At 35.2% G+C, this 16644-nt stretch overlaps 1 protein-coding gene across 1 annotated transcript in view; it reads left to right on the top strand.

Moving 5' to 3' along the window:
• Positions 1-16644, top strand: part of OTOGL (otogelin like) — a 119733-nt gene that overhangs the window by 61270 nt on the left and 41819 nt on the right. Inside the window, exons 24-31 of the mRNA XM_053658802.1 lie at positions 669-818; positions 2164-2283; positions 3753-3869; positions 4673-4829; positions 5361-5387; positions 10493-10660; positions 12372-12650; positions 14476-14593. Coding sequence (XP_053514777.1) covers positions 669-818; positions 2164-2283; positions 3753-3869; positions 4673-4829; positions 5361-5387; positions 10493-10660; positions 12372-12650; positions 14476-14593 — 1136 coding nt within the window. The remainder of the gene's footprint in view (positions 1-668; positions 819-2163; positions 2284-3752; positions 3870-4672; positions 4830-5360; positions 5388-10492; positions 10661-12371; positions 12651-14475; positions 14594-16644) is intronic.

Below are 16644 nucleotides of genomic sequence, written 5' to 3'. Positions count from 1 at the left end.
TTGGATTTTCCTGCCTCTAAGCCTCTATTCAGGTGATCCCTTTTGCTTAGAATGATTTCTTCTCCATTCTCATTCCCAGCCCTCCATACCTTCCTATGTATGGCCTCTTACAGAGCAGTTCATCCCCCACCCCTTGCAAGAAGCCTTCCTTACCCCCTTTGATGGAAATTCACTTTCCCCCTCTCTCTTTTAGTCTTCTATGTATGTATAATACACATGCATGTATGTGTGTACAAATACATACATACACACACTTTGTGATTTTACCTTCTGATTATGTAGGTTTGTAGATAAAGTCATACCTTTTTTGCACTCAGTCATATTTATTTATCATCAATATGGAATTTCTGAGTCAGTAGGCATGTCCCCTTAATTTATTCTCCATCATGCTCTTGTTCATGCCTTTCTCTATAACCAAAATACCTTTTCCCCTATGCTCACCTGTTCATGTTGAGCCTATCAGGCAGTTTGTATCTCATAATCAATTTTATATGTTTCCTATTTTATGCATTTGCTTTGTCTTTTATTATAGAATTCAGAAAAATGGGACTAAGCAAAAATACTAGTGCATAGATATTTATTTGTGTATAGTAACTTTTAATGTTTACATTTTGGTTAGAGAACAAGGAATTCACTTTTTTTCTTTATCATTATTTTTATTTTTAAAGGAACAAACAGGTTTTCTTCTGGAAAATGAACCTACATACCAGCTTTGGAAGGCAGGGTACTACATGGTAGTGTACCTTCCAGAGGAAGACATCACTATTCTTTGGGATAAAAAGACAACCATTCATATAAAAGTTGGACCACAGTGGCAGGTAGGTCAATGCAAATGAGATGCAAGTTATAAAATTATATTTATCTTGCAATGTTTTGTGGAAATGAAATGATCGATGTTTTTTGTTTAAGAAATGGGTTATATATTTAGAGTTACTAACTCTTCTACTTAGTGAAGAACCACTTTATCAACAGTTTTATATACAGTTCTTTTTGCCGTTAACCTTACAGTATCCAATTTTCCAAAGTTACTCAGGTCAGCTTCTTTCTTACCACCCCCTTAAGCCTGGTTGTGTGATATATATGTTTATAATACAGTTTGATTCATTTATTACAATATGCATTCCATCTTTCCCTCCATATCTGGATATATTGTTGAATTTATATATAGTGAAATTATTTTTAAATGTAAAAATTTTACTCTTACAGTTTATAGTCTGCAGAATTTAACAAATGCATAGGGTTATCCATCTACCACCACAATCTTATGCCTCAGGATGGCATGGTGTAGGAATGTTAAAGTTAGTTTTTTCTTTAAAATTATATTTTAAAATGAATATCCATAAGAAAGAATGGGGCTATCAGAAGAGATGTGATATCACAGAGTTAAGAAACGTGTCATGAATACAAACGACCTTTAGTTATTACTATAGCAGTAAACTTGGGCTAACTGGATAACCGAAGTTCCATGGTTTGCAGTTGGTGAAAATCTGTACGGAATGTTTTGTTGGCAAAACATGTAGGCGTGTAGGTGTGATACATATTAAATTATCTCAGAGGATAAATACAAGGTCAAAAAATTAAATTGATCAAGAATGTTTAAAAAACCTATGGAAATCTCAAAAAATTATTTTACATGTTTTGGCTTTTCAGTCTGACCTGGAAAAAAATTATTTTACTGTTTCAATATTTATAGTATTATAACACCTTAAACATAACAGGAGGTGGGGATTTACAATAAAAAATATATGTATACACATCGGTGTACTGTAATGTTCATGTTACACTTTTCCAAGCTAAAACCTTGGCAAGTATGGAAAAATAAAATTTGGGGGGGGTGATAAAACATTTTTAAGAATTTAAAATAATTGTTAAATTTAAACTGTACTTGAACAACAATTAAATAAATAAATTAAAAACCCAATTACTGTAATTCTGCAGCAAACAACAAAAAACCCCCCAAAACAACAAAAATAAAATAATTGTTAAATTTAATTAAATAGGTAGGACAATTAAATAAATGTTTCAACCTTTTTGAAGCATTTTAAATGGTTGTAGAAATTCTTCAAATGTCTAATTTAAATATTTAAAATATTTTAATGACTATGAGTTCTTAAATGTTGAATTGAATACAGACTATTTCATGGTAATTTTCTTTTACTTTAGAGCAAACTGTCAGGATTATGTGGAAACTTTGACAAATGTACTTCAAATGATATGACCACATCTAATAACATAGAAGTGAGAAATGCCCAGGTGTTTGGAGATAGCTGGGCATTAGGACAGGTAAGTTAAATATATATATATGTTTTAGAACTAAACAAACTTTTTGGCATATTTATTCATTGGAATATTTTATTGTTTTTTTAAAAAATATTTTATTTATTTATTTTTAGAGAGAAGGGAAGAGAAGGAGAAAGAGTGGGAGAGAAATATCAATGTGTGGTTGCCTCTCTTGTGTCCCCTACTGGGGACCTGGCCTGCAACCCAGGCATGCGCCCTGACTGGGGATCGAACCAGCAACCCTTTGCTTCTTAGGCCCATGCTCAATCCACTGAGCTACACCAGCCAGGGCTAGAATATTTTATTCTTATAGTAAAATGTATTTCAGTAGTATTATTTTATGTAATATTTCTATAGTAATTCACATTTGACCAACTACTTTTGCATTTATTTTCTCATATAATTCTTGTGACAACCATGCAATACAAAGGGTGTTGTTTTCATCTATGATGATGAAGAAGGTTAAATGATTTGTCTAATATTAGACAAATATTATGAAAGATTGCATTAGGAAGGCTGGACCTGGAGCATTCAAAAAAATCTTGTATTTTCCTGGCTTATTGGGAAGGTGCTGGTGCTCCTCCCTGAGGCAGGGCAAAGAGGAGAGTGGCTGGTAGTGACAGTGAGGGCAGGACCATGCTGCGGGGATAAAGTCAGGTTAGGATCTGCTGAAAGAGAAGTGACAGAGATATGTATGTGGGAGCACCCAGTTTTTACATTCAGGGAAGAGATGCAGGTCAGAAGTACAGATTTGGCGGTTACTAGTATATTCCGGTTGTTGAAGCCATGAGAAGTGCATAGAATGTGAAAACGAGAGGTTTGAAGATCAAGGTTTTCAAAGAAGAAAGGGGGAAGGTAAAGGGCGAGTTGCGGCAGCCAATGAGGGGCCTGCCCAGAAAATGGTGCTGTCAAAAGCAAACGAGAAGAGACATTTAAAAAGGGCAAAGAAATAAACAGAATCAGAGGTAGCAAAAGGTCAAGTGAGACGATAACTGAAAACCTTCCTTTATATTTGGTAAAAAAGAGACCACAGATGACTTTTCGCAGGGCGGTTTCAGGGAGGTGGGTTAGAAGAGGTGGAGACCAAACTGCTGAGTGTATGGGAGGTGAGTGTGTAGACACTTGAGTATATACAATCCTCAGAGGCTGGCATGTGGCAGAAATGAAAAAGGTGAAAATTAAAGGAAAGAGTCTCATTTGCTCATGTAATTATTTTAATCATTTAAATGCCACATTTAAGAAAATGGAAAATTTATTTACCTCCACTTTCTAATATCACTATGGTTTTTCAATAATAATATTTGCTATCACAGTGAGTTGGCTCAGCAAATGTGCTTCAAGTAAGGCCTATTGGAAAGAATGAGGATGCATTAGATGTGATTGTAATGGGCGGAGTCAGGCTAGGTTACTCTGGTTTCTGTTTCAGATGTGCCCCTTCAAATCTTTCTTTTCTCCATTAACATTCTCCACAGTGTGAAAATGCACACGAACTGTTTAAACCCTGTGAGGCGCATCAAAACAAATTTCCTTATGCCAAGAAAGAATGCTCCATTTTGTACAGCGATGTCTTTGCTGCTTGTCGCAACGTGGTAAATGAATACTTTACTAAACTTTCAAATCTAAACGGGTACTGCTGTATTGATAATATGAAGATGAACAAGACAAATAATTTAGCTACTCATCGTTAGGAAGACAAACTTGTAGTTTGGTTTTCTGCAGAAGTGGTGCATTTAGTTGATTTACTCTCTCCCTCACACCGTCTTATTTAACAGCATACATTTGTACATAATATTGGTACTAATGTCTTCTAGTTTATGCAGCATTTTCGCATATATCACCAAAGCCATGAAAGGTTGATCAAAGCCGTATTTGTTTTCCTTCAGAGAATATTGCCAAATGGGCATTCTTTTCTTCAGAACAAAGCATAATTTAAAAGTATTTCTAGTGGCACATTTAAAATGGTTTTATAATCACATCACAAGATATAATGCAACTTCTTTAGAAGTTTAATTGTTTAAAATATTCATAAAAGTCAAGTAAAAGCACAACTGGTAACAGAACATTCTTTTAATGCCATGTGACCATTCCAAAGATGAGACGAGGAACTCCTGCAAACTATAAATCTGTTATATTGCAAATGTTGACATTACATTTGTATGTTAATCCCATTTTCTGTTTTCCTAGTTCTTTGATTTTATGTTTATATAATGAATTTCCTTATCCTTTAAGCCATATGGAGATTTACTATTCTGAGAAGTCTCTAGATGTCAGTGTTAACTGATGATAATCAAATTTTGAAAATCTACCAGTTAGTTTTTCCTTAGAATGTTGAATTTCCATCAATAATAGTTAGTAGTTGCTGAAATTAATTAATCTTTTCCCTCATTTTCAGATTGATGTTACTTCTTTTGCCAAGAATTGCCATGAAGACACATGTAACTGTAACCTTGGTGGAGACTGTGAGTGCTTATGCACAAGCGTGGCAGCTTACGCATATAAGTGTTGTCAGGAAGGGGTCCCGGTGCACTGGAGGTCATCTACAGTTTGCTGTGAGTGCCCTGCTCGGAACATCACTGTTTGGTGGGGGTCTCAGAAGGAGATTAGGCTAATTTGTCCTCTCCTAGATCTAGTACTGTGGGACTCATGGAAATAGAATTTCTTTAAGATGACTAAATTTTAATTCCTTTGACCACACAGGTACATTTTAGAATATTTGAAGAGTTTATAAAAAAACTTGAGAGAAAATTTTCTGTTCTGTTTGACTGTTGTCACTGTAACATTTGGACTATAATTTATTTATATACCATCCTTGGATACCTTGTTTATAACTCTATTCCTCTTACGCCTATAAAGTTTCTCTGTTTTTACTATAAGACACATATTTTTAAAAACATCATTTTGAATTTGCTTTCAGATTTGAGTCTAAACTTATGTGCTTGTGTAGATGGTCACCTGAAGACTTTATAATTTCTGGGTTCTTTCGCTTGGGTATTGGTAAACCCATGGCGATATTTTGGACACATTTAGATAAGTGGGCAGATTCTTATATGGTTTAACATTTCTTCTGTTTTTTCTTTTAGCACTTGATTGTGAATATTACAATGAAGGTATGTGGCCTTTCAAGAATATCACTATAATATTCTATTAATTGCATATTCATATTTTAAGTAACTTTGCTAGAAACAAAGTATGAATAGCTCATAATTTGGTTAATAACCCAGTAAAACCTTTGCCTTTTAAAGTGTATCTAAATTTTGAGTATTTGTGTTAAAACTTATTGTCTGGAAAATATAAAGAGGGTGTAACCATTTTCTCAGCACCAAGGAGGCCCTCAATAGTTTTTGAATGATGTGAATAAATGAATAAGTTAATTTTTTAGGTAAAAAGGAAGAAAGATATATATTGAATGCATACCTTTTACCATTATGTATAAAAATGGACATTATTCAAACTTCTATTATGTTGTAGAAAAAACAAACTATAAATACAATTATAATAATAGAAGGAATTTATATATTCACAATTTAAGGCAAAAATAATTATTTAACTATTATAAGAATGAGAAGGTATTAATTTAATAGTAATAATGAAAATCTCCAAGCTCTGACAAGCATCCAGATTTGCAATGAGAAGTCTACTAGGTGGTGCTAATTAAAACTAAGTTATAGTGGATGTGAGAACTATATTCTCAGTGAAAATGCCAGAAGTTGGCAGAATTGGTGCCTGCTTTTTGTCACACCTGTTAAATGATGAAGGCATAGCCACATAGTAATAATTTCAGATAAGTAAGTGACTAGAAAAATTAGAGTAATAGTTATAGAAGAGCTAAGCCATTAAACAAACAAACAAACAAACAACCACAACCATGGACGCCTGGAACAGAATGACACCTGTCAGAAGGGGTGGGAGAGGAGATAGTGGATGAAAGAAGCTGAAGGGATTAGACAAAAGAACATATATGCATAATTCATAACTACAACAGCAGTGTGGTGAAGGCCAGAGGGAAGGGGGGTATGGGGTCAGTGAAGATAGGCAAAGAAGAAGGGAATGGGGACATCTATAATAGTGTCAACAATAAAAAATTTTTAAAAATCACAGCTAAGCAAATTACTGAAGACATTCTTGGTGCTTTATTGAGCCAGGGAGAAATCTGTCAGCTCTAACCCAAAGGATGCCAGAAAATGTTAGAGAAATAAAAATGATGAATTAAAAAGAAAATGAATATTTTAGTTTTTGGTTGTTTTCTTACAGTTACGGAAGTTTGATGGAGGAAAAAATCCCACATTTAAAAGGTTTGGTGGTAGTTAAAGAAAAATCTAAACCCCAAATATTTCCTGTTCAGGATTTAAAACACATCCACATCCACACATACTCCATATTGGTCGTTTGGATTCCAGGATTGCCTAATATTTATAACAATAATAAAAACAACAGGTTTTACTGTATTAACTACTTTACCTATATTATATAATTTAAGCTTCAAAATATGCTTATAAGAAATATATTATTATTAACACTCTATAGAGGAGGAAATTAAAAAACAAAGGGGTTAAATAACTTGGCCAAAGTCACTTAGCCAAAATATGGTAGACTGGGATTTGTAAACCTACGTAACTTATTAATACTATCACCCCAATACATTTAATAGAAAAGAAAAAAGAAAATGCTTTAGTAACTTCCTCACTTACGAATTCCCGCCTCACACAGTTCTGCTGTGAAAGTCCCTACCTATTCCTATGTGCCTTCTGCTATTCCTTTCTCAGGCCCTTGGATCCTGAGACAGAATTTTCTGAGTATTGACTCTCTAACTCTTGCTACTTTGTATATTTTCCTTTCTGTCAATGTCTGCTGAACTACTACTGATGGTTTTTTTCTGTAGTGTGTTGTAGGATTTTTCAAACCAGTTCTAGGTTCATTTTTAATACTAGATTGGTTGTATTCAGAGGGTGAACATGAGCCATTTGGCCTTTAGGAGTCACTGTGGACACAATGAAGTGAAGGGGAATCTATTTCCTGTGGTCAAATTAACAGGGAAAAAAAGCAATCTGCATAGGAGAGTAAGAGTTTGTGAAAATAATGCAATAAAAATAGGTGACTGAGGGGAATACAGAGATGTAAAATTGTTAACAACAGTAAAGAAAGGAAATCATTTAAAATGATTATTCTTGTTTCATCCAAAATAATTTCAAAGCTGTTGTAAATTTACCATGTCTTCCTTGGATACTGATAGCTGACATACTTCTCTTTTTACTTACCACATAATGTACACTATGTTATTATGTTATTGAGATATTTATCATTAAAGCCAATCAAGGAATAAATACTTGTGATTATGTAAGAGGACAATTTTTTTTAAAAGATAGGAGAATTCAGAGGTTATAGCTGGAATTAACTCAACAATCCCTAATACAAAGACTGTCTGTACTATCTTCATGTTCACTTTATGGCATTCACTAAAAATTAAAGGGTTTATTGTTATTGCTGGAGGGGAACAAGGACTTCACTCTCCCACTAAAACTGTTCTGCAAGTTTTACGTTCAGTGTGTTTTTTTTAGATAAGATATCCTCAGTAGTGTGTTTGAATAATTACTGCAGGAAATTATGGCTTTTGGCAGGTGGTAAAATTATTCTTTTCCCTGCAAAAAATTAATGATAAAGTATATGACTTTTGTCTTTCAATTTTTGCTGAAAAATGCATGAAAACAATCAAGACACAAGTTATCAATCAACTGAGGGTGAATTTAGAAGCTTTTGATTTTCCTACAAATGAATTTCTCAAATGGCAATTGTGTCTTCAGGTTGCTGTAATTAGGGACTTGTGCAGTAAGGCAGAGATTTTGTTTAGTTGTCTATTTCCTTTCCCTATGACTTTGAGTATCTGTCAGAGTCTCCCAACCCTTAAGTTGTAGTTGTATATGACTTTCCCATTTTGAATTGCATCTCATTATTTGGAAGTATCTATCTACTCATATGTACATTATTCACATACAAGGGTGGGCAAAAATAGGTGTACAGTTGTAAGAATTTGAAACATGCTTTATTCTTGTATTATTATTTATTTATTTATCCTCACCTGAGGACATGCTTATACATTTTAGAGAGAGGGAAACACAGGGAGAAAAAGAGGGGGAGAAACATTGATGTGAGAAACATCAGTTGGTTGCCTTTTGTATGCACCCAACTGGAGACCGAACCTGTGACAGAGGCATGTGGTCTAATCATGAGTTGAACCCTTGACCTTCTGGTTTGTGGGATGATGTTCAACCAACTGAGCCACACCAAGCAGTGCTTATATTATTATTTATTTTTAATTACTTATTTATTACTATTATGATTATTAACCTCCTTTTGCTGCCTGTGTATTTATACTAATTAACATATTTATAAATTGAATGATATTCTACATTGGACGTTAATGTTGCTCTCATCTGTCCTAGAAAACAGGCCAGTAGGTGATGGAGACCAATGATATAGTTTTCATTGACTGCTGTAGATTTGAACTCATAGAGAACCACAGTACGTTTTAACAGCAGTGGGGTATATATGACTCTCTCCACTGCAGCAAGGCTTGTAGAGAAATTCTCCACTGTACCTGCTCAGTTTCGTTTTGGTGTGGGGGTAGAGTTCTTTCAAGTCTCTATCTATACTCAGATGTCCAAGTCTCTAAGAAAGCTCTTTTATAAGCATCCTCAGATGTTCAGCAGTGAGGCGCCCCAGCTGATGATTCAGCAGAGGAGACAATACTTGAAGATAACTTAAACTATCAGTCCCTACCTTTCTTCTCCTGGTTTTAATGATTCGAATTTTGGTTCTTGTTCTCTTTTCTACTTGAAAAATGTTGGACCCTTGAATGAGCTTATCCAATGATCTTTCCTTCTCTGGGGCCTGATTATTGTTCTGAAAGGCGTAAAACCTAGTTCTTGGATTTCTTTGAATCTTTTCTTCTCTTTTTTCCCAAATTGTAAGAGAAAGGTTATTTAGAAAGCTACAGAGGTAGAACAGGTGAGCCAGCTGGGTTGCATGGGCTTAGGAGATAAGTCACAGAGGCAAAAGAAGGGCCCTTGGAACTTAGAGAAGCAGAGAAAACATGCCTGGGGAAGTAGATGGTGAAAGGGAGAGAGAGAAGGAGAGGGAGCCCCTTCCACCCATTTTAAGAGTGGGCCGGGGAAGGTAAGTTGTCCTTGAGATAAAAATTAGAGAAAAGAAGAAAAGTGAAACTCACTGAGATTAACCAGATTAATTTTTTTCGATACCATCTACTACATATGTATCAGCATTTTATGTAATTTACAACATAAAACACACATATCTGTAAAAAGTATACTGCTGATAATATTGAACTTAATTTGATGATTTAGACTAGACACGTGATACGGCACCTCAGTTTTATTAGGAGCACTGGATGACACAGAGAGCGGGTTGATCTTACCATCATAAAACCTAGCTCACATATTTAAAAATATTAGTGAACTTATTTAAATAGATATACTTCTGTTTATAAGATTGAGCATGCAGAAAAATTATTCTGATGGATTTTGGGGTTTGGTTCTATACTAATGATAATGAATATTTTCTACTTTATATGGAACCATTTACATGTATGGAAAATGGTAGTATTAAGTAAAAAGATATTTAATTTCTCTGCTGAGCTTCATCTTATTTTCCTTTCTTATAGACATGCCTCATTGGTGAAATTCAATAATTCCCAGAACAGTAAATTATTGTATATCATGTCTGTGAATTCTGTTTTCATGCTATATAACTTTCTGGGGAGAGACTATTTTTAGAAGACTATCAGAATACCTGGCCATTGATAGATAACTAAACTTATGTTTATTAAAAGTAGATTAGAATCTTGTGATATTAGAGTGGAAGGTTAATTAGAAAAACTTCCTCATGTATGTGGAAAAATTTGAGATCCAGAAAGCTTAAGTCAACCTAGTATTCAGCATTGCTGTATATACACGTATACATATATACATTCGTGTGCATATATACTCTAAATTACATAATTTAAATATGTATGTATATATTCTAAATAATTATAATATACATTTTGAAAAAGAGTTCAGCAATTTTATTAGTGACAAGTCTTTAAATGCTCAGTAATTTTTGGAGTATCTTTTGTTATTAAAATTATCTCATCGAAATGACAATTTGAAATATAAAGGTTCTATACCAACTTGTAATTCTCTTATTTGTATTTAAATAGGGCTTGGAGAAGGTCCATATATGCTGGCGAGTTATGGGCAGAGCGGCCTTGTTCTGGGGGCCAATATAACCAGTAGGAACATTTTCTCTTTGCCAAGAAGCGGTACTTATGGTGATTTATTGTTCAGTTTTATGATCACTCCAGGTCTTGTCAAAGAGAAGGCATCATGTAAGTATAATTTCCAACTGAAAACAAGATTTTAGTTTTCTACTTATATTTGTATCATTTACTCATCCACTAAATATTAATTTGGGATCTAATATGTTTATGGTGTTTTTCTAGGTGCCCCAGAGGATATAAGATGCTGTTTCATGAACCATCTATCTATCTCTTTTGTATATAAAATTGTTTTTTAAAATTTATTGGCATATGTGTGTTAGAATCACAATTGTTTGATTAAGTGTTTGGTCCTAAGTAAAGCACAGCTTAAATTTTTTTGGTAATATTCACCATAGAACTTAATTTGAACTTTTTGAAAAACAGTCCACTAAAAACCCGAATTTGAAGGATTTTAATATTGAAGTAAAAGATAAAATTCTGATGTGATATCAGAGTTGTTAACTATTAAGAGCATAAATCAGAGCCAAGGGGGTCATTGAGCCAACCTGTCATCCTCACATGGCCTCGTGTGACTTGGCGACCAACCCGCAGTTACTGATCTCCACCGACCGTATCCACTTGGCACCTGTTCTGTCTGGTGATTACTGTCCTCTCCTGATCTGCGAGGCTCAGGCCACAGTGTTACTGTACTAGCCCTGCTTAGAACCATGCATGACATGTTATAGAAGCTCAAGAAATATGTATTGAAGGAATAAATTCAACTTCAATTTCACCTCTTCTGAGAAATCTCCTGATTCTCCAGTTAGAATAAATTGCCCTGTCTGGTAAAAAGAGCTTCTTAGTTTTTTCAATCTATGAAAACACTATCACATTCTGAAGTTCTAACTCATATGTTAATTACATATTTTTTCTTACAAAAATTTCTTTTATTCTTATTTGTATCTTCTAGTTCTCGAAAATGGGACTTGCGAATTTTAGGACATGACAAATGTCTTTGTAAAAAATATATTGGCTAATGAAAAGCTTTTCATTGTGTGATTTGAAATAACTGATGTTCTTAATAGAAAATTCCTAATGGATTTAAATTAAGATCTCTTACCAAATATATAATTTGAAAATATCTTCTCCCATTCAGTAAATTACCTAAAGAAATTGTCTAAGAAATTAAGCCTAAAATCTTAATTAAAAAAACTTTTATAGCATGAGTTTTGCAAGTATAAGAAAAACTTTTAAAGTACTTAATGAAAATGGATGATATTTCCCAATGCTTTGTAGTGGTTTATTAACAATTTGATCATGTACTGGGAATAGGCAATAATGTTGACCACATTTCTTTCTTAATGCAGTTAAATAACTTAGAAGGACATATGCTTATAAAAAACTCAGTGAAATTGAAATGCCGTGGCATTTCAATTAAATCTATTTGCTTCTTTATTATCTTATTCTTTTCTAGCATTCAATTTAACCATTTATAGATATAATGCATTTGAAAATGTTAAAGCTTAGCAGTACTAGTAGGCATCCAATCAACCATTTAACTATTTGTATAATGCTGTACCTTCTGGGCTCCTAAGATGGTATATGTCCCCCCACCCTAAGACATGACAAATTATTTAAAAAATAAAACCCATCAAAGACTGATTAAAGTAGCCACAATTATTCAATGCATTAAAATACTCCTTTTTAACAGAGATCTTACAAGTCGTTTCTGAAATATCTGAGATTGGCATTAATTATGTATGGTGATTTTGCAGTTTTATTTTTGTCAGCTTTGTAAATGCATTTCATGATGCTGCTGTTAATCGCCTGTGTTTTATAGCACTGACGCTTGTTTCCTTGGAATCTGCTGAAAGGCCAAACTACTTCCTCTACGTCCATAATGATGACACTCTTAGTCTGAAACTGTGGCAGGGGAATTCTGTCTTTCATCAGAGAGCCACATTTTCCCACCATCCGGGCCTCTGGATTCCTGGTTACAGTGCATTTGAGTTATACAGCAAGAAAGGCTTTTTCATCACACTCTCAGATTTTATTGTCAAGGCATCAAAATATGATGATTCTGAAGATTTTAAACATTCAAGTAGCTTCAGCATAGAAGGTAGGTTTCCTGAGATCTTCAAAAAAAGAATAAATAGATAATTTACATAACTGCAGAAAATTGATCAGGTTTTAATTTTTGAATTATTCTTAATGGAGTTTAGGTAGATAGAAATAATAATACCTACATTATAGGGTTATCATATAGTATAAGTTAATTGCTTATAGTATAAATTGCTTAGAACAGCCTCAAATAATGTTATTTTCAATTATACCCAATTATTACTTTCAGTACTTTCTGGACTTTGGAAATAGACCTCACCCATGTCTCATGGGTACCTGGTGTTTGTATCTACTTTTTGTATCCTAGAAGACAACTTCTCAATAGCCTGATTCTTAGTGATAAAGACAATGTGTTTATCTCTGACCTCTGAATAGGAGGGTATCTGGTTGCACTGACCTCTGGAAAATTTCCCTGGTTCAGCAGAAACCTGATCTTGTTTCCAAAGAACCTTATAGTTCTATAACTATTGAATCATCTGGGTTTCAGAGAGAAAAACCTTATTGCATCATCCAATGTTTAAAACCCATGCTTTATTTTCAAGGCTGCGGAACTTAATATCTGCCTTGGGTCTCTTACAGAAATTGTTTAGCCTAACCTGCTCTTCTCAGTGAGACTAAGAAAGCTGACCATTTGCCTTTTCTTTTGTGGATAAATTTCTGCACGCCTTGACTGTCTTTGGATTTTAGATCATACAAATTGAGCTTTAATTTTGAAAAGCGTTTCTGTACTCATGAGGAAGAGAGCCACAGACATGCCTATACAGCCTTTGGTAGAGTGGATGTGATACTTGAATTTACTTAATAGCTGAACTTTATAAACTTCTGTTTCCCCTCCATTCTAGAAATGTGCTCCATTGGAACTAGACCCAGCTCCTCCTGAGCTGTGGATGACTATGGCCAATGGCATCGCCAGAATCTCAGAAACTGACCTTTGTGGGCTGTTTGCACCTAAGAAACTCTAGGCGTCCACCCTAATATTAGTACCAATCCTCTCTTAGAACCTACGATCCCAGTAACCCAGGTCTAATGGTCACTCTATTCTTTATATGCAAAGACATCTTCCAGAAAGTATTATTTTCCTTCCTATACCTTGGATTTGAATTCTGTATCCAGAGTTCAAGAAACACAATGTGTTCCTTGCAATTTCTCTCTTATGGAGCTCTTCAGAGATAATTTTGGACTGCTGCAGAGGATTGGTCTATGATATGGGAAAGGGAAAATATTAGCAGAATTTACAGGAGAAAAATCTTCAATTAAGGGAGGTTTTATAACTGTAAGCATGTATTATTAAATATCCATTCATTTTGTGGTCAGATAATATTTAGTATATGCAAGGAAGTGTGATAAGTCCTGTAAGAAGAACAAACATGAATGTTCTCCATAGGTTTGATATCAGGCAAGATGCCTTTGAACTTGCAATTTTTCTGATTGTTTGAATTTGGCAAGTCACTTGGCTTCTCTGCACCTCAACTTCTTCATTTATAAAATGGAAATAATACCCACTGAACAGAGTTATAAGGATTATAATATGATCATAGAAAATTCCCTTTGCAAATAGCAAAATCCCAAAGAACTATTTAGTATTATTATAATATGTAGATCAATGAGCACCCACTACACATAAAGAAAGGAAGAAGATGTAAAAATTTCCTTGGCTTCTTCCAACCCTGCTTTTTAAAATATTTGGAAGACATACCAAGATTTAGATATTCAACCTGAGCATGAAATGCATTAATCACCAAGCCATTACTATGATAAATCATTATTTTTCAAGCTGTACATAAAAAAATACACAAAACCTAAACTTTCCTTTTTCCCACCAGAAATCCAGGCAGCAGTGCCGTACAGGAGGATGTGTGAGTGGAGGTACGAGCCCTGTGCCACGCCCTGTTTCAGAACGTGCAGCGACCCTGAAGCACTCACATGCAAGTTCCTTCCACCGTAAGTCACGGTGAACCATTAAATGAGCAAATTCTAGCATTAGCAAACTCTTCTCTCAATGAAACTTTTTTAGATTTGGAAAAAATGCATTCTCAAGAATAATTTGTGTGTGCTATATGCTCATTCACAAATTTGTTTTGTTTCATTCAGTCAATAGTTATTAACGGTTGCCTGTGTGCCAGGAGTTCTACCTGCTATGGTTACATTAGTAAACAAAATAGATGAAGTGTCTGCTTGATGTAGCTCAAACTCTGTTGGGGTGAGACAGGGAATAAACAAATGAAAATGTAAATGTACAGTGCAATATGCTGTCAGATGGCAGCATGCGTTATGGAGAAAAATAAAGGGAGGTAAGGGAGACAGGGAGCGTGAGGCACGTGTGTGTTTGCCACACATGGTCAGGGAAGAACCTGCTCACAGGGTGGCATCTGCTCAGAGATCTGAGGGAAATCAAGGGACTGGCCATGTGCATATCTAGGGAAAGGGCCTTTCAACTGAGAACAGTACAAAGGTCCTGGGGTAGGAGTGTGTTTGAAAGTTGATACAGGAGCCCAGCTTTTTGGAGCAAAGTGAATAAAAGAGAGAAAGATGGGAAAGGAGACCAGAGAATCATAGTGGTGAACAAATAATGGAGGGCCTTAGAGCCCGATTGTGAGCCCTTTGTCTTTGTTTTCTGAGGAATGCTCTGGTGTATTTTGGGCAAGGCAGTGACAGGATCTGATTTATTTTTAGAAAGTTCACTTTGGTTGTTGTAGTGAGAATGACCTATTGGGGGATAGGAAAGACAAGAGCAGAAGTGGTTAGTAACACAAACCAGATATAAAGGGGAAGTGATTAGGTTGGTAGTCCTGGAGGTAATGAGAAATGAACAGATTCTGGGTATATTTTGAATTTAAAGTCATAGAGTATGCTCATGGATATAATATCAATTATGAGAGAAAGAGGAATTAAGGACTCAAATTTTGGTTTCAACAATTTTTAGGTAGGACAATATGAAATTGCCATTTCTGTAATCAAAACTGGTCAAATACCAGAAAATTCAAATGATTCAGTTTAATGAAAGGGTTGAACTGCTGTTTACTGAGGTAAGGCAATGTGAGGATGAACGGCTTGGAGGGAAAGTCAAGAATTTGGTTGTGAGGATTTTAAATTTGAGATTGAATATCGTTCACTGGATTTGGCAATCTGGAGAACAGGAAGAAGCCAACAGACAAAGTGCAAAAGGTCTTTTTTGTTTGGTGTGTTTCTCAGGGGTTTCTCTGTAAAGGAGAACGGAGAATGGAACAGCAGTGGGAGGCAGTATTTTTAAAGAGTCACTTCACACTAGGCATTACTGAGCTTCTTTATTGGCAGACATTGGTACTAGAAAACTTCCGGGGCATATCAATGAATGAGACATAACCCTCTTTCAAGGAGCTCCGAGTCTTTTGGAAGGAGACAGAAACAAAAGCAAATCATGAAAGAGGGCTAGAGAACAACAATTGCCACATTTAAATATTGACAGCATGATATAGGCACTGCGCTAAAGGCTGCAAATAGGTAATCTGATTATTCCCATCTTCAGAGGAGAAAGGCAACTGAGACACAAAGAAATGAAACCATTTGGCTCAGGCCACACAGTTTATAGGCCCTGGAGTCAGGGTTTACACCACTGTAAACTGTTGGGTATCAAGTGTTATAGGAGCCCCCTTCCTCACGCCAAGGAAATAATATTTTAGTTTATTTTCTTAAAAAAGCAACCAAGTTAATATGAAAAGCAAATGACTTCATTCACTGGGACCCCTCCTAGTCACAAACCTATTTCCTTGTAGCCATGAGGACTTTGAAAACAACAGGGGCCCCATGGTGAGGAGTGCACTAGGGAAAGGGAAAGGGGGGAGGGAGGGAGGAAGCAGGACAGGGCCAGCCCTGGCACTGGGGAGGAAACGGAGCAAGTGGCATTTGCCTGTGTAGTCACTTCTCGTGCCCTGTAACCGATCTCTGAGGTGTTTGAACCTGACCCTCAATGCTTCTTCCATTGTCTGGTCTGTTGCTATCCCACAGTTTCTTTT

The sequence above is a fragment of the Artibeus jamaicensis genome, unplaced genomic scaffold, assembly GCF_021234435.1.
Source record: "Artibeus jamaicensis isolate MK-2021 breed Jamaican fruit bat unplaced genomic scaffold, CSHL_Jam_final scaffold_584, whole genome shotgun sequence".
NCBI classification, from domain to species: Eukaryota; Metazoa; Chordata; class Mammalia; order Chiroptera; family Phyllostomidae; genus Artibeus; species Artibeus jamaicensis.
Note: the sequence above shows the minus strand (reverse complement) of the source record. Positions and strands in the feature narration are given on the sequence as shown.